Source organism: Gopherus flavomarginatus, chromosome 1, assembly GCF_025201925.1.
Source record: "Gopherus flavomarginatus isolate rGopFla2 chromosome 1, rGopFla2.mat.asm, whole genome shotgun sequence".
Classification (NCBI taxonomy): domain Eukaryota; kingdom Metazoa; phylum Chordata; order Testudines; family Testudinidae; genus Gopherus; species Gopherus flavomarginatus.
In genome coordinates, this window is record NC_066617.1 from 340,117,908 (window position 1) to 340,140,941 (window position 23,034).

Below are 23,034 nucleotides of genomic sequence, written 5' to 3' on the forward strand. Positions count from 1 at the left end.
TCAAGTCTTTTAAAAAGACAAAAGCTCCTCTAATACCAGTGTCCCTTACAACATCTGTTGCATTATTTTTGGGGCTTAACTGGAATAACATCTGAGTGTTGGGTAGACTGCAGTGAAAGTAAGGGAAAGATTATATTACAGAATACTTAGTGAATAAATTTTACTGCGGCTGAAAACAGCCCTGTTAAAGGACAGTAACATCAAGATGCGTGTTACCTCTCCGCGGGTGTGCATGTCCTCCTGTAACTGGAAATTCATCAACAGCAGTGCCTGTTAGTCAACACCTGTGACACCTTCTCATGCTCCCAACTGAGGGTATAAGGAGTAATGCAGACCAAACACCGGTTCAGTTCCTGCTCTACTGTAAATCCAAAGAGGACCTGAGCAAAGGGGAATGAGAGTGGAATGTGAATACCCGCAGGGACCATACATCTTGAAGAACTCCATTTCCTAGAGAGTAAGTAAGCTTCCTTTCTTCTTCCAGTGCTGATTTGCAGGGGTATTCACTATGGATGAGCCCAAAACAGTGTTTCAATTAGAAGGTGGTTGTCAGGAACCATGTTGCACCACAGACTGGAGGATCATTAAATTAAAGGAAGCATCTCTAGCTGCACCCTGAACTAGTGTGTAATGCCGGGTGAAGGTCTGAATGGAGCCTCAAGTTGTGCGCTCTCTCTCTCTAAAAAAAAAAAATAATCAGAGGGATTCCCTGCAGAGAAGCCACTGAGGCTGCTTATACTCTAATCAAATGGGCCCTGATGAGGGGGTTCTATAAGATCATAAAAAGGAGGACACAGGTGGAAATCCACTCAGTCTTTGGTAAAACATAGCTTTCCCTTTCATTCTTTCAGCAATAGTGATGAATAACCTTGGAGACTTCTAAAAAGGTTTTGTCCCGTGTACATTAAGGGAGTGGGGCTTCCGGTCCTCCAAGCTATCTACATTCATAGATAGATGTAAAGGGAGCAGGAGGTTCAAGGTTCAAATAGCAAGCTCGTAAGAGTGGAAAGGATGGAGTCTCAGCTTTATAAGTGGGGACAGGTTTACATTACGACGGTCATGGTAGTGAGATGGGTGAAAACAGCGCAGTTCTTCGCCGGAGGATGTAAGGCATTAATAGCTGCCAGACGTTGTTAGGGGACTGATAAACAGGTCAAATGTCTTCAATGAGAGAAGATATTCCAGAATAAGAGGGATTCCCAATTTTTCAGGAGGTAAGTGGTGCTGCTGACACCACAGGGAGAATCGCTTCCAACTGGTGGCATAGCACTTCCTTGAAGAGAATGGATTGGACATCCTGTAACCAGTCTTTCCCTATGTTCCTTGTCCATCTAAAAACCACACTGTCAGAAAGAGGAAAGCTGGACTGGGGTGGATGGTCTTGCCCTCGTTCTGAGACAGTAGGTAAGGAAATGGCTGAAGGTGAATGCATGGGTAAGAGGCCAACTAAAGGATAGTGGTGAATCAGAATAGTCTCCACTACCAGGAAGCTATCAGGATCACTGCTGCTTTGTCCGGCTTGATCATCCTGAGGATGCATGGTAGCAAAGGTATGGGAGGGAAGGAATACATCAGCGGGTCCAACCACTGCACCAGGAAGGCATCCCCTCTGGAGTTGAAGCCTTGAGTAATTAAGGAACAATATACAGGCTACTTTTTGTTCTGTCTGATAATTCACTATGGGGAATAATAGGTCAGCCAAGGAGAAATTCTTCTTGCCAGAAAGATTCAGTCTCTCATGTATTTGTCCAGAGAGGATGACCTAGGCTGGAGCAGTCTACTCTGCTCTCTTACTGCCTGGACCTCTAATGAGTTGGGATTAGGGTTGGAAAAACAAATATTCTGCTCCCTTTGAGTGAACAAAGTACTTTTTCCTCAGTCCTCTGAGCCATATGCCACATTTTCTTAGTGGGCTCCATAGGACCTCATTGTTGGGAAGGGCCAGCTTAGCAGGAGCTGTAGCCTGGACGATGTCCACGAGTTGGTGGGTAGGTTCCTGAACCTCCTCTAGCAAGATCTGAAGAGTCAGCAATCCTCCTTAGGAGGGCCGGGTACTGCTTGTAATCTTCTGGAGGTAAGGGAGATGCTGGTGTCCGTACTTCATTTGGGGAGAGCAAGAAGTGCTGCTGGTGGATCTGGCAGTTCAGATTGCTCCTAATCAGTCAAAGGTTCCTGCAAGAACTGTGGCTCCTCTCTGGTGCCTGAAAATATGGATCTTCGCAGCCCAGATATAGCCAGTGGCCAAAATTATATGAATATGGAGGTGGGTACATTGATCCATTGACAAACAGCATGGCTTGCCATGAGACAAAGACACCCAGGTAACTCTGGAAGCTCCAGCCAGGACAATGGTTCTTTGCAAGTTTGCTGTTGATACCCGATCACTTTTGGCTGACGAACAGGAGTCATCAGGCTCAAATGCTGGGGCTGACAGCACCACATGACCCGACTTTGATGCACTAGGGACAGGAGCTTGTAAGTGGTGCACCAACGGTGCTAGGGCTTCCACCTAACGGATGAATGTCACATTGATGGAGCTGGGATGTTTCTCAGAAGAAACAGATGTGAGAAGATTGGAGATTCTGGATCTATACAAATTTCTAGATGCTTGAGAAGCCTATCAAATTCTCATTGGAGGAGAGCTAGTAGATGTCTTGGGTTTAAACCAAACCTGCCCATGCCATCTTGGAAGCGGTGGACTTGCGAGATTGGTACAGCTCATGTAGATGAAGAACAGTCTCCTCCATGTCTGCTTAGTGCTGGAGTTGAACTTCACCTCAGAGTAAAATTTTGAGGCACTAATTGCTCCTGGCACCATAGGTAGTGGCCTTTCTGCTTTGTGAGCTCCAGATGCACCTGATCCAGGGCACGAAATCCCATGTGGTGTCAGACGTAGACAGACCTCTTTTTGAGCATTTGTAAGGTGATTTATTCCTCTTTTTATGAAGGTTTACCCTTTCCTTCCTCGTGCCTTGATTTAGAAGGGTCCTTGGGCATGGAGGAAACTGAGCATAGTGAGGTATCTGCATGTGGGTGGTGGGGGGAGTGAAAACCCCAAGTTTATCTAAAACAACTGAAGCTGGTAACTATTAGAAACTTTTAAAAACTAGAAAAGAAATAAAACTTGTAAACTACTGTAAAAACTGTTTAAAAACTATGTACAACTATTGCTTCTAGACATGCATCAGAGGCAAGGACAGAGAGTTCCGATGTGGACCATGAGGCACTGAGAAGAAACTGAAGATGCAGTCAGTCCGCCCCATCCTTTATTGCCACAGATGGAAGCATAAGGCAAGCCAGGGTGCACGCATGGACCAACAGATACACCTCTACCTCGATACAACGCTGTCCTTGGGAGCCAAAAAATCTTACTGTGTTATAGGTGAAACTGCGTTATATCCACCTCGCTTTGATCTACCGGAGTGTGCAGCCCTGCCCCCCCGGAGCACTGCTTTATTGCGTTATATCCGAATTCATGTTCGATCGGGTCACGTTATATCAGGGTAGAGGTGTACTACTTTCAAATTCTCCAGCTCCAGATGCATGGCACGAATGCGTAACCCCTCAGTGGAATATAATTGGAGAGCATCATTTGAAGAACCACCAATGGATCCTGGAGCTGGAGAGAAGCTGCCTGGAGGCTCAGGTTGGCTAAATGGGGAGTGCGAAGGCCCTGGGGCCAAGTGAGGCTTCATGGATATCTCCATAAGGTGTCCTTAGAGTCTGAACTTCCGAGACTGCCTGGTGTGTGGGGGATAAAACCACAACATATACCACACCTCAAGGGGATGTGCACTTCCCTGAGGCAGTACAGGCAGCTCTCGTGTGGGTCACTCACTGGGAAGATCTATAGGCAGGCCAGGCAGGGTTTCAAGCCTGGAACTTTGGGCATGATAGGTACCCCAAATTGTGTGGGAACAAAGAGAAGAGACAGCCTGATCCCCGAACTAACTAATCTAATCTATCTAAATATAAAAACTACAATTACTCACAGGTCTGAAAATCAACCAGGAATGCTGGAAAGAGGATGGACACAGGAGGTTCTGTTCCAGAGCACAAGTGGGAGAAAGAAACTGGAGAGACAGCTGGTCTATGCTGCACTGTATGCCCTTGGTTGGAAGCATGAGGAAGCGCAGACCAACAGACACTGCTATTGAAGAATTTCTGGTCCTGGGCACACAGAGCACATGTGCACCCACAGGGGCCAGCTCTTAAAGAACAGATGGTAATTTGGTGCAGTACTGTATAACTCTGTACTAGGTACAAGGACATGTTCTTAGGGCACTGGATTCATACAAAAAATTTGCAAGAGATACGGTGGGTTCTATAGCCATGGACTGATTTCTCTGTAGTTGTTTCATTTTGGAGGGCCTTGGACACAAATAGTTTTTTAAAGTAGTAATTATTGCTATGACTGGGTGAAAAAAAAAAAAAACTTACATTTTGCTTTTTTTGCAAATCCATTAAACATTTGTTCTGTTGCTAGTGGGGAGAGTACTTTGTTTTATTTATTTTTTTCATACATAAACAAATATTTTGTACTGTGTAAATTCCAGTTATTGATACTCAAACTCCTCCCACATTTGAACTAATAGAAAAGCACGAACCTCTTAGTAACATTAACACTGTTTTCACCACATATTAAACAAATAAACACATTTAACTTAGATTTATTGTTCTTAACAAGGAGCTTAGATATGCAGTTTCAGAAGCCACATAAAATTTGTAACAGCAGTGCCTATAAAGTAGAAACAATAATGTTACGTCTGCAGTACACCTAATGAACGTATTTTGCGTCTTATATGTTCTTTTGCCAGACAGCATGCCGCCCAGAATTCAACCACATAGGGCACCCTTTCACTGACAGCAACTGTTCAGACCCCCTCTTGTTTAGATTTTCTAGACACTTTTGAAAGTAGTGCATTAGAGTGTTCTCCATAACATTTTTCACATTTCTTAGCAATACATGATATCAAACAACCTCTTCATCAAATCGTAACCACGTAAATGTGAGCTGCAGTTCTGATGAACATAACTCTATGCTTTGGCAAAAGTTTCAGCTACACAGAAAAGACAGAACATTAGAGACAGTCATACGCTGTTTTATGAAGAAACATTCTGCCAAAGAACTCACAAGAAGTCTCTCACTCTGAGAACCCAATGCAGGACAGTATTCAAATATGTACTGAAGTACTCTCCTGATTCAGGGCCTATGGTGGTGGTGCTGCATTACGCATCATACAGATAGACTGCTGCACCCACACAGAGCCCCGGAGGTTATTGGGGCTTTGTGGAGATGACGTACAATGCAGGCTCAGGGCCTAAGACAAGACAGTCTATCAGAATTAACCTCCAAGTACATAGAATACCAGTGTCTTTCTAGACAAAGAGGTCCAAAATCACTTTATTCAACAATTTGAATATAGACAATAAGCCAATATTTCTGATTACTTACAGAACTCTATGCAGTGCCACTTACTAACAAAAGATAGTTTATAATTTCCTAAGATTTTGGGAAGGAACTCCTTTTTTAAGTTTAGTTGATCAAAAATGTTGACTGGAGCCAAAATCTATGTCACCACTACAAAAATGTGTGTTTTTACAGTGAGATAGCTAACTTGAGCTTTCACCTCAACGAAGCTAGCTGCGGTCAACACTATGTCCCTCCCCTACTTGGGGTAGATCTCGACTAGCAACACTGAAGTAACACTACAGTGCCTTGTCCCCACTAGGATTTTAAAATGAGATAACTAACTTGACTTAGCTATCTTGCTGTAAAACACACACCTTGTATGGCAGTGAAGACATATAGCCTAGAAAGTCCTGGGCTGGCCAACACCAGCATCCCTGCTTGAAGTCTGGAGTCTGGTCCATTCCCTGCCACCTGGCCGAAAAGCCGTGTGTCAGTATAATGGTACCAGACACCAAGTACATGTCTACTCTACCAGCTCTCGCCATTTGTCCTAGTCATGGAACATTCAGATGAAAAAAATTCCCCTTAGTATCAGTTCTAAGCTTGCCAACTTGAGAAAACAACTGCATCCTATACAAAAGGTGTTATTTTTTAATTTTTTTTAATTCCCCGTTATTTTCTAAAACCATAAAAAGTTGATTTATGCTCCTGCCTGATTGATCTGGTTGGTTTTTGTTTTTGTTTTTTTTAAAGAAAGAATCACTGGGGTTTTATCTTAAATGTACACATTAGTGTTCTGTTTTCTGAAAAAGCTCAATGTGGAGAAAATAAAAATTGTAGTTACTAAATATGTTTGGCAGTAAAAAAGAAGTTTAGAAAATGATATTTCTATAGTTTTTATTTGCCTAGCTTATCTTTAAAAATACAAGAAAAGTTCTGAGAGATACTACTTCCATCTACCTCAGTGTTTCTATTAGCATTTAAAATGTTTATTGACAAAACACACCTACTGGCTCTAGGCGTACACACGTTAGCCACACAAATTAGGACAGAGAGACAGTGACAGCTAAAATGAACTTAAAAATCATTAAAGAAGAAACTCAACCACTCTTTAAAGCTCCATAGTTATTTATGTAGCAAAGTGTAAGTAGATCATGCTTTTACTCAGATAAGTTTACAATTTAAGCAGGCAACAAGCAGATGAGAAATATGGAAAAACAAAAGCATGTGATTGAGCAAATGGTGAAGTTTGCCATGTGTCTCTCATATCTCCTTCTAAAAACAATTTCTCATCTCTTCTGTTAATTCTCATTCCAAAATGGGTGAGGAACAGGAGTTAATAGGTCTGGTGGAAGAGGAGACAATTTGAAAGAGGTATTTTAATTAGAGCAAGGACCACAGTGGGGAGGTATGATGGATTGGGAGAGAGCTCCAGTTATACAGGACCACACCGAAGGTGGCACAGATGAGAATGTGGAGAGTCAGGGAAGAGACAGAGAAGAGAGACAGGCAGGAGCTAGGATTGTGCAGGGCTTTTTAAAGCAAAGATGAGGATCTTCCATATGAGGAGAGATTAATAAGATCAGGTTGGAAAAGAGACAGCTAAGGGGAGAGATGAAAGAGGTCTATAAAATCATGGCTGGTGTGGAGAAAGTAAATCAGGAAGTGTTATTTATTCCTTCTCATAACAGAAGAACTAGAGGTCACCAAATGAAATTAATAGGCAGCAGGTTTAAAACCAACAAAAGGAAGCATTTCTTCACACAACGTACAATCAACCTGTGGAACTCTTTGCCAGAGGATGTTGTGAAGGCCAAGACTATAACAGGATTCAAAGAAGAACTAAATTCATGGAGGATAGCTCCATCAATGGCTATTAGCCAGGGTGGTCAGGGATGGTGTCCCTAGCTTCTGTTTGCCAGAAGCTGGGAATAGGTGACAGGGGATGGATCATATGATGATTACCTGTTCTGTTCACTCCCTCTGGGACACCTGGCATTGGCCTCTGTTGGAAGACAGGATACTGGGCTAGATGGACTTTTGGTCTGACCCAGTACGGCTGTTCTTATCTTAAACATGTATGTGAGCCAACTAGTGGAGGAATGCATGCTGTTTAGGGCTACAATGAGGTCAATGATGACATACAGCTCTACCTTTTCACAGGATTTTGGCAGTATCGAGTCTCTACTTGCCCACAGTCTGGCCATATATGGGATTTAGATGACAGCTGGCTGAAGCTGACTTCCAGTAAGATATTGGTGATAATGACTGGGTTGGTGGCAAGGAGACCCATCCAGAAATGGTATGGTGAATAGCTCAACTGAGGGGATATGTTTACTCTTTGTTAATATTTGCAACTGTAGATATTTGTTAGGCACTCTGATGATGGTGATGACTTGGTACAAGTCCCTACATAAATGCTTCGTGTGCTTCTGGATTTCCAAGTAGCAGTAATAGCTGAGAGTGATTTCCTCTATCTTCACCCAAAAAGGAAATTGCAACTTCCGCTTTCAGATGCTCTGGATTTTTTTTGTTAGGACATATATAGGAGTTATGAGAAACTCAAGCCCCCTACAAACATAGAGCCCTTTGCAGTACGCTTCACAAAGATTAGCAACTGATCAATATTACCCCTCTCAGATCCCGGACAGAAAACAAAAAACAAAAAAAACCCAACCCAGCCAATGGTAGTATTTGCAGACTCAAAACACTTCATGTTTAACCCCATGCAAGGCAGCTGACAGCTAAAAGAATTAACCAGCAAAACCAGTGCAATCTCAGTACCATATTCAGATCTCAGAGTGGACTGAAAAGTGTCAAGGTTATCTAACTGTTCAGGTAAAAAGTCAAAGCCACCTTACCACAGAATTCTCAGTATCCATTCCCAAAATGGAAATAGTTGATGAGTCGCCAGCATCAAGACATTTTTGCACAAGGAGTCACTTGAGAGAGAATGGCTCCTTGACCTCCCAAGGGGAGACGGTGAAAGATTCCACCCAAAACAGATCAATGATCCCACTAATAAAGGCAATGAATCCAACTTGAACACAGCATGAAGCACTCTCAAGGTCTCTTAAAGCTTTGGGAAAAAAAACCCCAAGAATCTACCATTGTGGAAGCAACTAATCCAGTCTAAAGATGATGGATTTTAATAAGCAAAACAGAGGAATGACCTGACAAGAAGTAGTAGTAGTCTACTGAAGAAGTATATTATTTCTGACTAAAGACAGCCCTGATTCACCAGGCTGTTCATAACCTGGATTAGTTATGCTGATTGTGACTTCAATTATATTATTGTCAGAGACATGGACCTAAAACCTCCAAGAAACTTTTAGAGCACAATTTCCACTAGTAGTTCTCTAATCTTCCTCCTCCATCTGTGGCAGATCATCTTAGTAAAGTGACATATGAGGAAAGAGTAAACAAAAGGTACTGTTAGATGGCACTGTAACAACTGTCAAGAACAAAAAATCCTCTACCACCTCTTCCAGGCCATCAACAGAGTAACCTACTGGCTGCATTCTGTTTACCTCAGAGCACTCTGAAACTTAAGTCCTTTAAACCAAAAGGAAGACCAGTACACAATAGGTCCCATGACATTATGTGAGCAATGTTAAGCCCCAACATAAACCTGAATTTAATAAATCAGACTTTAATCCTGCTTTTGCCACATGCCTCATTAACCAATCCCAGATCATAAAATAGGATTGAGGGTGGACAACTGTTGAGAATAGTCTCATGCTTGTTAAGTGGCAAAGAGGTCCTCAGCTAACTTATAAATGCCATTTAAGGCAAAGATGCTGAAATCACTAAGGACTCCAAGATCCATCATAATTTTTTAGCTGCTCTAATCTACCCAACTAATTAAACTCAAGACCCCATAACTGCACTCTGGTACCTCTGGTTTCTGTTGCATTGTATAATGATTAACTAGAAATTCAAAAGCAGTTTAAAACATTGACACTTGCACTGAGTTAAATATGAAAATGCTCCGTATTTTGGTATTCATACTGTCTCCAAATTTTTCAATCTGCTGCATATTTTTGTGTTCTCAAGTATCTGCAACGGCTGTTGTGGGAAAGGAAGACAAGGTGGAAGTTCTGACAGTTGGGTTAGGATAAGGTGGGAAGGTGTGGAAGGCAGTTTCGGATTTTAGGGAGTGGAAAAGAAGCTCTTCTTTACCAACCATTTGTGACCAAGAGTCTAGGTAACTTAATTTCGTGATGAACTTGAATTACTTCCTCATCCAGCAAACCTTAACAACCAGTTGTTCCATTTTTCATCTGTGCATCCAATAGTGATGTCTCGCTCCTAAAATTATCAGTGAAGTAATGTTGGCATTTTAATGACCATTTTTAGGTTTCAGAGTTGATGGCAAAGATAAACGGAATAGCTATTTTTCGGAGGGATATCTGTTTGCAGGCTCAAGAAGACAGCAAAGCATGTGTTTTACTTTGAAGGTTCTGTTTGCAACTATAAGGGCTAGAAATTAATTTTTTAAGGTGGTGGATTCTGATACTATTTTTCAGCAGAGTCTGGATGCAGATGTGCAGGATATATAGGTTTTCATTATACTATGTTTTCCTACAGTAAAAACACAGCACAAAGCCTGGTATATGCTACACACAAATTGCCAATGAGTGTTGTCCAAAGAATAGGTATATTAACAATAACCATATGATGACTGCAAGTTTCTAGGACAATTCAGTCCTAAGATCACATATAGGGAAAAACACCTTTTCAGCAATATATTACATTGCTTTCTAATTCCCAACGGTTTGAGAGGAATTCACATTCAATTGGTTATGTATTCAGAATCCTATTACTCCTCAAATTCTGATCATTTCCTCTTGCACTGATGTTTTTTTTGTTTGTTTTGATTTCGGTGCATAATAAGTGCCTGTTTAATTATAGAATTTAAAATGACTTATTTTTGATTTCCATGTTGCATATTATCAGATTCTAGCAACTATTTTGACAGTTTAATTTATTCTCAATGATCCTGTTATATATACACAAAGGAAAAAAAAAAGAAATACTCTTGTAAATATTCTGGGTGATCTTTTATTCAATGAATTAATGTATAGGGTACTCATCTCAAGATAATATTTGTTTTAGATATAAACACTGTGCTGATCAGAACATACTTCATGTCTGAAGATTATTTAAAAACCACTAGCTATTACATTACATTTAATGGGAAGTTTGCTTACATGACTATTCTGATGGGATGAAAATTGGAATTTCAATATCATCAAGAATGAAAAACAAGAGAAAGTTCTTTGCAATGCGAAAAGTGTAACAAATTCCACATTTGCTTTAAAATACTGAAATAATGATGAAGTAATGAAGCACTCTTAACATTGATGTTAGGGATCACAACTAGAGCGGTGGCTTAAAAAGATGTATAGCAGAGCCAGCTGTTATTCATGGCTTCATGTAAAACAAGTTCCTCAGCTAGCCTAATTTAACACTTTAATTGTTTCTTATTACACTGAATCATCAGTTAAGAGCCTACCTGACGTTTTGGAGAATTTGCTGTGCTGGGACTGATATTCCGCAATGCCTAAGAGTAAAAAATAAGATGGATAAAAATTACTTTAAGCTGCATGATTTGGCTGTGCAGGCTGACTTACAAACACCATCTTGTAGTATCAAGTCCCCAAGACAACCCGAGATGAGACAAGGTAAGGGAGTTAAGAGTTGATGAAAATCACTTCACAGTGAAACAAAACTCAAATGTTTACTGAGCATGTGAACATGACAGAAAAACTTAACCAGCAAAGGAGAACATGGAGGGAACTGACGGTCACCTGATCCAACGTTAGTCAGATTTCTCAAGGAGAGCTGAGGTAGGAAAACTTGAAGATCTATCTAGAAGCATGCTAGCATAGGATAGACATTTGCTGGAGAATTAATAGCGAAGCAGGAACAGCAGAGGACGGGGTGCTTAAGCAGAAAGGGAGTCCTGATGCTATCTTATTTAGGCACTCCTTAAGAAGAAGTACCGAATTTTAAAGATGACCCATCTTATATCAAGAGATGCTAAAGATTCCTACAAACAGGCCTTGATTTCAAAAGGGACAATGGGAATAAGACTCCAGGTCAAGGACAGAATACCACAGGTGACGAAGAAAAAGAAAGAGGGCATGAAGATACTATCCTCTCCTGATACAAGGCCCATCACCAAAGCGGAAAGGGAAGAGGATAAGACTTTAGAAGTTTTTCTCAAAGAAAAGACTAAGGTGTCAGTGCTTCCCTCATCAGTTCTACAAAGCTGAGGATAACCTAAATGTCTGGGACAAGATGGCAGCTAACCTTCTACCAAAAACCCAGAAAGAAAAACGTTAATGAAACTTTTAAAGTGGCGATTGTGGAAACAGAAGACATGGTCTGGTGGGGTTTTCTTCCCCAAGGTTACTCAGTTGCAAAACTAACCAAGTTCATAATCTACAACCGAATCTGAGTAAATTGTTAAATTAAAAGCTAGTTAGAACAGATAAAGTAAAAAAGGAACATGTTAAATGCTCTGTTAAGTATGCTGCTTGTAAGTAAATAATTACACTTTCGGAATTACTTCCTTATTATGACAACATAAGCAATGTCTCTCACATATATTTCCCGCCCCCACCCCCCCACATTTTCCTTCCTGTAACTTATTTAAAGAAGCTGCTTATAATGGGTTGTGTGTTTAGTTAGTAGTGAATATACTTAATTCACTACTAACTGGATATTTGGAGCACCTCTACCCAGTGTTGAAAGCTGACTTAACTAAATTACAGTGCATGATGTTTTCCTTTTGTCTTTAAAACGTTCCTACTTATATTGCTGTTATCCTTTGAAAACATTGGGCTATTTGAATAGTGAGTATTTCTACAGCACTTTCCATCTTCGAAGTGCTTTCAATCATTAATCTTCACAATACCCTGTGAGACAGTACATAAATGTTATTGCATCTTATAAATGGAGAAACTCAGGTGGAAGGTTTAATGGGTTGCCCAAGGTCACAAAGGGAGTCAGAGCTGGGATTCAAAATCCAGAATTCCTGCCTCCCAGACCAACCATTCTCTCAATGACCAGTTTTTGTTAACAGGAAAGTTCTAGAAGGAATGGCGTAACATTTAAGCACCAGGTTTGAAATACTTAGACACAAGAGAACAACAGGTTCCAAACCCAGCAAAGCCTATTCAATTGTTCAGCCTGCACACTATTTGGACGTGGATGAATTTCAGTAACGAGGTGATTCCTCTACCTAGAGCATGTAATTTGAAAAACACTTTCGTATCCTTTGAATTGCAACGTGTTGTAAAGTCATACTTAAAAAAAAAAAGTGATATTGAAAAGCTTTATCCTTAAAATGAAGGACAAGCAGATGTGGGGAACCAGCCTCTCTGGCTCCTGTATCAGTCCGAGCTCTTTGGAGGTGAAAAATATTCTCAGAGAAATCTCCAATAAGATCATTACTCTGCGGTGCTCTCTTACTTGTACCACCCTAATGACACTTCAACTAGTGAAGATGTTTGCTCTTCGGGAATTTGGTGAAGAAAAAGTCTTGCATCCAGCAAGTCTACAGCAGTGATTTTCAAACTCTGGGTCACAACCCAGTACTGGGTTGCCTTGCTCAGCACCCAGGGACCCTGGCAGCCGGTCAGTAAAAGCTAGTAGTCCCTACCTGTTCTGACACTAGGCTGCGCCCCAGAAGCAGCCAGCAGCACATCCGGTTCCTAAACAGGGAGCCAGAGGGTGCTGCGCGCTGCCCCTGCCCCGAGCACCAGCTCCGCACTCCCACTGGCCGGGAGGCAGTGTCTGCGAGTGAGAGCTGTGTGCGCCTATGCTTAGGAGCTGGACCTGCTGCTGGACACTTCTGGGACGCAGTGTGGTCCATGGTGCCAGGACAGGTGGGAAGCCTGCCTCTGCACCCTGGCTAGACCACTGATCAGGAGCCGCCAGAGGTAGGCCTGCGTCTCAATCCCCTGCCCCAGCCCTGAACCCATCCCCCTCAAACCTGGGGCCCCCTCCTGCACTCCAAACCCCTCATCCCTGGCCCTACTCCAGAACTTGCATCCCTAGCCGAGCCCTGACCCCTCTCCTGGACCCCAACCTCCTGCCCCAGCCCAGAGTCCCCTCCCACACCCTAAGCCCCTCATTCCCAGCCCCACCCCACAGCCTTCACCCCTGCACCCCAATCCTCTGCCTTAGGCCTGAGCCCCCTCCCACATCCCCAGCTCTGTTGGGTTACGAGCATCAACAATTTTCTTCAACTGGGTTGCCAGAAAAAAAAAGTTTGAAAACCACTGGTCTAGAGCTTCTGCTACTGAGGTGACATCATAATGAATGTAGCCCAGTCCTCTCTTTGGAGCTTAAGACCTTATGCGGTGTCTGGTGCTTTACGCTCCCTGGAATTGCCACGCAAGTGCAACAACAAAAACATACAAAAAATATAGTGGAAGTCTGTGTCTAACCTGTGGCCTCACCTGCCGAAGCAGTTCTTGATGCTTCAGTCGCAATCTCTCTTTCTCCATCTGCAGCTGTTGCAGTCTCATCTGCTGCTGTTGATTGGAGCTTCCCCCGCCCATCACTCCACCTTGAGGACTCTGAGGAGCCAGTGGGGGTGGCTGTTTCACTGGAGCACTTTGGCTGATTCGCGGATTCATAGCTATGGAGTCAAAACAATACAAAGTACATTTTAGAATGACATTCAAACCTATGGGAAAGGAAAGAAACATGCTGAAAGTAGTTTTACAGAACTTGTAACCCTTTGCAAACCATGGCATTACAGACCATATACCTGCACTGATTTTCCACAGGTTTTGAGACAGAAGTCCAAATAGGGAGATACTATTGTTGTGGGATCAAAGTATGCTCAAATTTTCAAGAATGTGCCTGCTCAACTTGTACATGCAATTTTGAAAATCTGGATCTATGTTTTAAAGGTGGTACAAAAACACAACTGTTCATTCTAAATGGCAGGAATCAAAACATTACGTTAAAATTTGATTGATTTCACCTCCACTTTTTACAGTTGTTTAGTCTCATCTTTAAGACAAGCCCAGGCACATTTTACTTATGTTATTTAGATGAAAGACTCAATACTGCTTTCACAGAATCCTACATATTCAAATGACAAAAGATGTATTGTGTCAGCTCATCTATATCCTGTTACTTTGGATAATTCCCTGCTCTATTTCCTAGTTTTAAATGACCCAGTTGATGGGTCTATTAGGACTTCCCTTAAGAGACTATTACATAGTAAAATCTTATTGTGTCAAGGAAGCTTTTTACAACAGTCAACTTAATTTTTCCTTTAAATTGCATCTAGTCAGTTACTTCTAGTTATACCTTCCTGTACAATCCTAAGCAATTTTTCACCATCCTTAGTGCTGACAAATTTCAGATATTTGTATGTTCCTACCCTCTATTCAGCCAACATGTACACACTTAGGTCTATAAATAAAATCAATCCCTCATTTAGAGTTCTTAAAACTCCCTCCCAGTTTGTCAATATGTCTGGTTTTGAAGCACTCAGAACTGAAATGTAATGTGACAGAGGTTTTACTAAAAAGTCATACAGAACTTGTCTACTCTGTGATGCTTCTCTATGCATCTTCTTCCCTCGCTTCATCGTCTCAGGTCATTCTGGTAATAATTTCTGAAAGATGAATGGAGAAGAAAGATGGTGGTGGCAGAAGTCACAGGTTGTAAAATATTGGTTGCCAATAGTCAAGACTTTTTTTTGAAGTAGCTGTTCAGTAGGCACAGAGGAGGATTCTTAGTCTCTTCTATGGTATTTGCAGCTTCTCAAACAACAGATTTAGTTTGTACAGGATAGTCTGCTGTAGCCAGACTACTGCTTCAGGGGCAGATTTCAGCACCCCTAGTTGTGAGGACTTTTTTTTTTTTTTTTTTTATCATTTTGCAGAGAAAACTGGACATGCAAAACTTGGTGAACTCTGCGCATTGTAGACAAGCAGGATCTTGAAAGGTTGGAGGCTAAGCTGTCTCTGATTCAGAATTAGGCAAGTGATGCCGAGACTCTGGATGTGATAGGCAACCTTTGTTTCACAACTGGTTTTTGAATCTACAGTAGAACCTCAGTCACAAGCACCAGAGTTACGAACTGACAAGTCAACCACACACCTCATTTGGAACCAGAAGTATGCAATCAGGCAGCAGCAGAGACCAAAAATAAGTAAACACACTACAGTACAGTATTAAAAGGTAAACTACTAAAAAAATGAAGGAAGAACAGCATATTTCTTCTGCATAGTAAAGTTCAGTTGCAAACTTTTGAAAGAACAACCCTAATGTTTTGTTCAGAGTTATCAACAACCTCCATTCTTGAGGTAATTCTGAGGATCCACAGTATGTCCTTCCTGACCAGCGAAAGTTGGTGAGGGGCCAAGTGCTGTGTCCGCTGATGGCACTTATTACTTACTTGTTTAAAAGGAATGCAGGGCACACTATGTTTTTAAAGATACACGTACAACCTCTGCTTAAGAAATCACCACTGAAACTGTCAACCTGGATAATTATGACAATCTTTCATTTTGAATTAAGAATAGGAAGAAGGCTGGATGACAGAACTCAGTATCTAGGAGTCTCAGACCTTCGTCAATCTGCTTTTATCACTAAATGGCACTGATGGTGTGGGTTGCTGATCTCCCAGCAATGGTTATCCAGAGTCCACGCAGCTTCAGCTTCGGAGCACCAGCTGTCTTTGAAACTACTGACTGTGAAGTGTTATCTACTCCCAAAGTGCAAGTAGCTTAGGCTAGCTTCCTGTGACTTCCTTCTTTTCTGTCAGAGAGATCCTGAAGGGTAGTTCTGGGTATTTGCTTTTCTGTCTTTATGGCCCTCTAATGGGGGGAAATAATAAGGGTCTCTCTTTATCTTTGCTGTTCAATATGAGATTGGGTCATTGGGATGATTAGTGAGTAGGAATGGATTTTGCTGTCTCTTCCCCACAGAATATGCTGGCAATACTCAACTCTGTGACTCCATTTATCACAGACAGACACTATGATCGAACACCTTCCATAGTCTCTGGTGGCATATGGGGTGTGGATGAGAGTGAGCTGGATGAAAATCAGTTTAGGTTAGATTGCAGTGATGATGGTGGGCTAGGAGAAGCAACCAAAGGATATGGCAAAGATTATATTTGCGCCTCTACCTGAGGGCATGTTTGTCAATAGAGTGCATGATTTAGGGGGTGATGTTTATCAGACGGCAGCTGATGTCATACAGCAGCAGTGACCACAACTTTCACCACATTTGCTCAGATAGTTACAAACTTCTCTCTCAGATGCAGACCATGCAATGGGCATTCACACCTAAACATTTCAAGTTTAGACAATGCATTGTACTGTTACATGGAACACCTTTAAATCAACCTGGAAACTAAAGCTGACACAGAAGGTAGCAGACTATTCTAAAGCTGGGCATCTCCATGAACATGTGATACCAGAACTCCAGGATGTGCACTGGTGCTTTTTTTTCTTTCCTCTGAGTAGAGGGGTACAGGGTGCGTCTTCACAAGGGAAAATAAAAAGGTGTGTTCTTACAAAGCTTTAGGAAACATGAGGTAAAATCCTAGTGAAGTCAAGGCAGTTTATAGTTTCCACATGTTAACAGGTTAAAGTGAACTGCAGGCTGTCCATTAGTGCTGACCTTTACCTGTTAATGTGTTAAAATTACAATTATCTTTTCACTGAGATTTTATTAAATTAACATGTTAACTAAAATGAGTTAACACACGGCACAAACACACTTTATTGCCTAATCAAGACAAGGCAGAAGAAGTTGATTATGATTTATAAAGCCCAACATAGCTTGGGACCTGCCTACCTGAGACACTGCTATGGCTGGGATCAGCAGAGGTGCCAGAGCTGGAGCTTACTAATATGTCAGTGCCAAGGACATGCAGCAAACACGGTTACTAGGGCAGGCATTTAGGAAAGGAGAATGGTGGGTATTTTCTTTTGTTGGGAAGTGGATTAGAGTTTATGGATTAGAGTTTATGGAGCAAGGAGTTGCGTTTTTGGCTAACTGACTGTTTTGGTGTAATGAAAAGCCAGCTGCTTTGTCTGTTTGACCAAGTTTTTAATTATAAAATAATGGGCACCTAGAACAAGGGTCAATTTTTTTGTTTTTTAAATAGGAGATGCTACTAGTGACCTCATATTTAGGTTAACACTTTTCCTTATAAAGGTTTCTTGCAACTTCTTTTTTTTTTTTTTTTTTTTAAGCCTTCACGCATCCACTGGTTGCTGCAGGCATTTATTATGCGGCTGGGGGAGAATACCTCTCACAGTAGAGAAGTGCCTTTTGTCTGTGAAACAAGATACAGACTTAACTGAGTTGTAATCCTTACTTTCGGGCTCTCCACTTAAATCCCCAGGACCCAACAGCCCATCTTCCATCTAGAGATTCCATATGGAGCAGAAGTCCCCCACTTCCTGGAGTGGGAATGAGAGAAAGCTGTGTCAGACTCCCCACAATCACCCTGTGGACCCAGCACATGGTCACTGTGCCAGTGACTCATTTCCCCCCATGTGGAATTACAGCCTTCTCCTGTTGTCAGCTAACGGTAGTTACCTAAAGTACAAATGGTAGAAGTCTGTGCTGCATTGCCAGTGAAGGTTCATGGCAGAAAACCTGTTAATGAAACATGATGGTGACACTTTTACAGCTGAAGTTTTACCTTTGTCCTTTAAAATAAACTTAGGAAATTACAGCCCCAAAACTACGTTAAAAGAATAGGTTGCAAAGTCAAGTACTCAAAAGTTAGGAAGTGCCAGAGGAGTCAGAAACCTCGAGCCTGGGTTGTCCCAGTTGAAGTTGTGGGGGGCAGAAACCCTGAGCTGAGGCTGCCCCGGCTGCAGCCACCGGGAACAGAAGCTCCCATCCCCAGCAGGAGCTGAGGGGGTGGGGGGCGAGTAGCCCCAAGCTGTGCCTAGAGCCACGCAGGAGCTACAGGTGTGGGCAGAAACCCAGAGCCCAGGCAGCCCCAGCTGCAGAAGCCCCGTGTCCCAACATGTGCCACTGGGGGAGAAACCCAGAGCTCCATGCCCAGAACTGGAGCTGTGGGAGTGGGCAGAAGCCCAGGCCTGGGCTTCCCCAGCTGCAGCCTTTGAGAACAGAAGCCCCCAGGCCTGGCAGGAGCTGCTGGGGGAGGAGCCCTGAGCTATGTCCCCAGAGCCACGGCAGGAGCCACGTGGGGATGGGAGGGGATGGAAGCCCGGAGCCCAGGTCCCAGGCTGCTCCAGAACAGAAGTGCCTCTCTAGAGCCCTGTCAGACGAACAGCAAGGAGCCCCAGGCTCCCAGCAGCACAGGGAGATCAGATTTCATGGGGAATGACGGATTTCACGGACCGTGACATATTTTTCATGGCCGTGAAATTGGTAAGGCCCTATCCATAGTGTATGCCTACTGCTGCACTTTTATTATTCAAGCATAGAATTTCTATCCATACGGATTCTATGATATGGTTTGATTAATATTTGAATCTATGCCTTCTTTCACATATAGCGCCACTAAGGAAGTATGGGGTCTTTAGGAAGTGTGAGGCCTGATTTGAATAGTTTCGATGGGGCCCCGGCAGGGATGACTCACCTGGCAGTGCTCCGGGTGTTCCATGGCACTGAAGGACCTGCGGCTGAAATGCCACCGAAGACCCAGAGCGAGTGAAGGACCTGCCGCTGAAGATCTGGAGCGCTGCCGGGTGAGTAAAAATTAAAAAGGCGCCTAAGTTAGGCGCTCTTATTTAGGGGAACAGGCCTAAAGCCGGCCCTGGTGCCACCTCCCCACCAGCACAACCTATTCTGTTATTCCTATACATTTTATAATCTGGTCTTAGTGTCCAATTGATAGTCACAATTCCAACATGTTTCTGTGATGCCTATTATATTAATATCCTCATTTAATACAAGGCACTCAAGTTCACCCATCTGCAGTATTTAGACTTCTAGCACTTATAACATTTGCCCCTGTTTAGCTGTCTGCCTTCATGTGAAGTAAATGAATGGGACTCTTTCATTGTTTCCCTTCAGTTCCTACCTGTGCTTTATCTACTTCTATCCTCTCTTCTTTACTAGGAAAATTCCCATTAATAGATCCCCCGCATGGGATGTTTCTGTCCAAACCATGTGCTCCTCCACACCTGTCGGCTTTCCCCTAGCCCCCTTAGTTTAAAAACTTCTCTACAACCCTCTTAATTTTACATATCAACAATCAGTTTCTGTTTTGGTTTAAGTGGAGCCCATCCTTCCTGTATAAGCTCCTCCTTTCACAAAAGGTTCCCCAGTTCCTAATAAACTTAAACCCTTCCTCCCCTCCACTACTGTCTCATCCACACATTGAGACCCTGCAGTTCTTCCTAACTGACCCTACATGTGGAACTGGAAGCATTTCAGAGAATGCTACCATGGAGATCCTAGACTGCAATCTACTTACTAGTCCCCTAAATCTAGCCGCCAAGACCTCTCCCCTAACTTTTCCTATGTCATGGACCATGACCACCAGCTCCTCCCCAGCACTGCACATAAATCTGTCTAGATGTTTTGCAGCCTCTGCACCTGGAAGGCAATTCACCAGGTGGTTCTCCCAGTCATCGCAAACCCAGCTGTCTGTATTTCTAATGATCAAATCGCCCATTCCAATTACCTGTTTCTTCCTTATACTGGGCCCTCCCTCCCTCAAAGAGGTATCCTCAGTGTGAGAGGATCCCATGACATCTGGAAGGAGAGCCCCAACCATGTGATCATTTCTCTCTCCTCCAATGTGATGTTCTCCTTCCCTGAGATTTTCATCCTTCTCAACAGCACAGAGGCTGTCAAACTGGGGTCTGTGTGAGACCACTCTACTGTGTCCCAGAAAGTCTCATGTATCCCCCTCAGCTATTCCAGTTCTGCCACTCTGGTCTGAGGAGCCTGTACTCTGCCTCTGAGGGCCATGAGCTCCTTGTGCTGAATGCGTGCGTGCATGCGCGCACAGACACAGACACACACACACCACCACCACCTGCCCACAAGACAGGAAATCATACATCCTGCATTCAGTGCAATAAACTGGATAGCTCCCAGTCCACTGTGGACTTCTGCCTGCATTCTTTTTTCTATGCAGCTTCTTTCTTTGGGGGTGGAGTGGGGTGTTTATTGGCCTAAGTTTAGAGAATGCTAGGTGTGTCTCACTTCCTCTCAAAACTCCCATTTGTTGCTCCTGTTCCCTAGCTCCTCTAGCCGCTTAGGAGCTGGCTTTTTAAATACTTGTTTTCTCCAAGTAGCACTCCCCCCTGGTTAACAGATCCTAATGGGATTAGGGATTAAAGCTTTGTTAAGAAGCATTCAGACTTGCCTAGCAAGTCACTAGCCTCAGCCCCCCGAAACAGTCCATACTATACACTACAGTCAAGCAGCAAGCACACAGACAACAAACTCAACACTAGGGTAATGTAGCCGCTACTCCTTCACCTGGAAAACTCCCTTTTAAAACTCCACCGTTTGCCGCTCCTATTTGCTAGTTCACCCACGTGATCTGTTGTTTTTGTCTTATTTTTATGTGAGAGTTCATTCAAGATCATAGTGATTGTCTGATTTCATCCACATAGTTGTTCCTGGGGCATTCAGTGCACTGGATGAGGTACACCACATGTTGTGATAGGCATGTGTAGGACCCAGAGATCTTGAAAGGTGTGTTGTGTTGATCCCCATAGCAGTGGAGATAAGCCTACAGGTTTTGCATCTATTGTTCAGGCAAGGTCTGGTGCTTCTTTGAATTGGTGTGTTGTGGTCTGTAGGGTGCTTACTTCTGATGTGCTTGAATTGGCTCGGTGGGTTGTTCGAAGGCCAGATGAGGGGGTTCAGGAAAGATTCTTTCAGGATTGAGCGCACATCAAGTATGGGCTGTAACTGTTCGATATCCCATATGGGTTCCAGTGTGGCATGGCATGTGACTACTACAGATGTGCAATCAAAAGGGGTTTTATTTCTGTATTGCAACAGGTTCTTCTGAGGCTATTTGGGTGGCCCATTCCATCATGTGATCTAGCTCGCTAGTGAATTATCCTTGTTTAGTGAAGTGTTAAGGTATATACATGGGCCATTCTCCTCTGAGCATATTGTGTGGTATCTGAGTGCCTGACTGTAGGTAACAGATTTCTCGGTGTGGTTGGAGTGGTTACTGGTATTAAAAGTATGGTCCGTGGGGTTTTTGTATATAGTTGTCTGTATGTTTCTACTGTTGAAGCTGATCGTGGTGGCCAGTAAGTTGATGCTACTGAGGGAGTATTCTAGAGAGTGTTTAATGGACGGGCAGTGGTTGATGTTGACGTTGTAGTGGAAATCTGTGAGGAAGTTTCATCTTCTGTCCAGAGGATGGAAATACCATTGATGTAGCTCAGGTATATCATTTATTTCATGGTGCATTTGTCCAGAAATTCTTCCTCTTCCTTATGAAGAGGTAGCATATCGGGGAGCCATCCTATTACACACAGCTGTTCCCATGGTTTAGGCAAAGTGTTTGCTGTTGAATGTAAAATTGATATGGGTGAGGATGAAACGGATGAGCCTGGTGGTGGGCTTGGGATAGATATCTGAGGGTTATCCATTGTCTAGTGAATATTTGAAGCAAGCAGAGATGCCGTCATTGTGACAGATATTGGTGTATAGGAAGGGGACATCCACGGTGGCAAGGATGGTGTTCTGAGGGAGGTTGTCAATGTAGTGGAGTTTCTGAAGGTAACTGGTTGTGTCCTGGAGGAAGCCGGTGTGGTGAGTGGTTCGAGGATGTTTCTATGAGTCCTGATATTCCTTCACTAAAAGTGTCAAGGACAGATATGGTGGGTCTGCCTTGGTTCCATCATTTGTGTATATTGGGAAGCATGTAGAAGGTCCCTGGAGTGGGGAGTTGTGGGGGATGATGATGTACAGTTTCTCCTAGAGTTGTTCGGGGAAGGATTTGATGATATCCATTAGCTCCTGGGTAAATTGTGGTCTTTGAGTTCTTTATAGTAGGTGGTGCTGAACAATCTGTTCCACCTTGTATTTAGTTGTGACACACTGAATACATTTCCCAGACCTGAAGAAGAGCTCTGTGTAAGCTTCAAAACTTGTCTCTCTCACCAACAGAAGTTGGTCCAATAAGAGATATTACCTCTCTAAGATCCTGGGACCAACATGACTAGAAGAACACTGCATACAAAATTGCAACAGTATTCAGAGGTGCTGCTTACTGAGACTGGAATGTAATAACAAAGTTACGTCAATGCAAGATGACTTATGTCGACCTGTGCATATGTCTACACTCAAAGTTGTCTTCCACCAACATAAGTGATGTTATGGCGACACAGTAACACCATCTCCGTAAATGGCACTGAACCATAGTCAACATACTGCGGTCAACGAGATGCGAGTATAGACAACTGTGTCCACTATGTCATCCCTAACAGTCCTCCGCAGCTGTCTCACAATGCCTGCCTGTCACTGCTCTGGGTCACAATTATGAACATCACTGCCCAGAGGTCACAGAGACCAGAAGCCATACCCGCTTTAAGATCCCCATGCGTATAGCCCAGCTTGGTAAGTACAACTAGGCACTCTCCCTTGTTGTGTGCAGACATACCACA

The 23,034-nt window shown here is 42.9% G+C and overlaps 1 protein-coding gene across 12 annotated transcripts in view; it reads right to left on the reverse strand.

Annotated features, from left to right (window-relative positions):
* YAP1 (Yes1 associated transcriptional regulator) overlaps positions 1-23,034 on the reverse strand; it is a 153,896-nt gene that overhangs the window by 24,448 nt on the left and 106,414 nt on the right. For 2 of the 12 annotated variants that reach the window (XM_050941525.1, XM_050941555.1), the window contains 2 exons: positions 13,876-14,069; positions 10,932-10,979 (listed from right to left, as the gene is read on the reverse strand). In XM_050941525.1, coding sequence (XP_050797482.1) covers positions 10,932-10,979; positions 13,876-14,069 — 242 coding nt within the window. Of the gene's footprint in view, positions 1-10,931; positions 10,980-13,875; positions 14,070-19,025; positions 19,128-23,034 lie in introns of all 12 variants that reach the window. The other 10 variants (XM_050941533.1, XM_050941565.1, XM_050941544.1 and 7 more) reach the window with 7 other exon arrangements.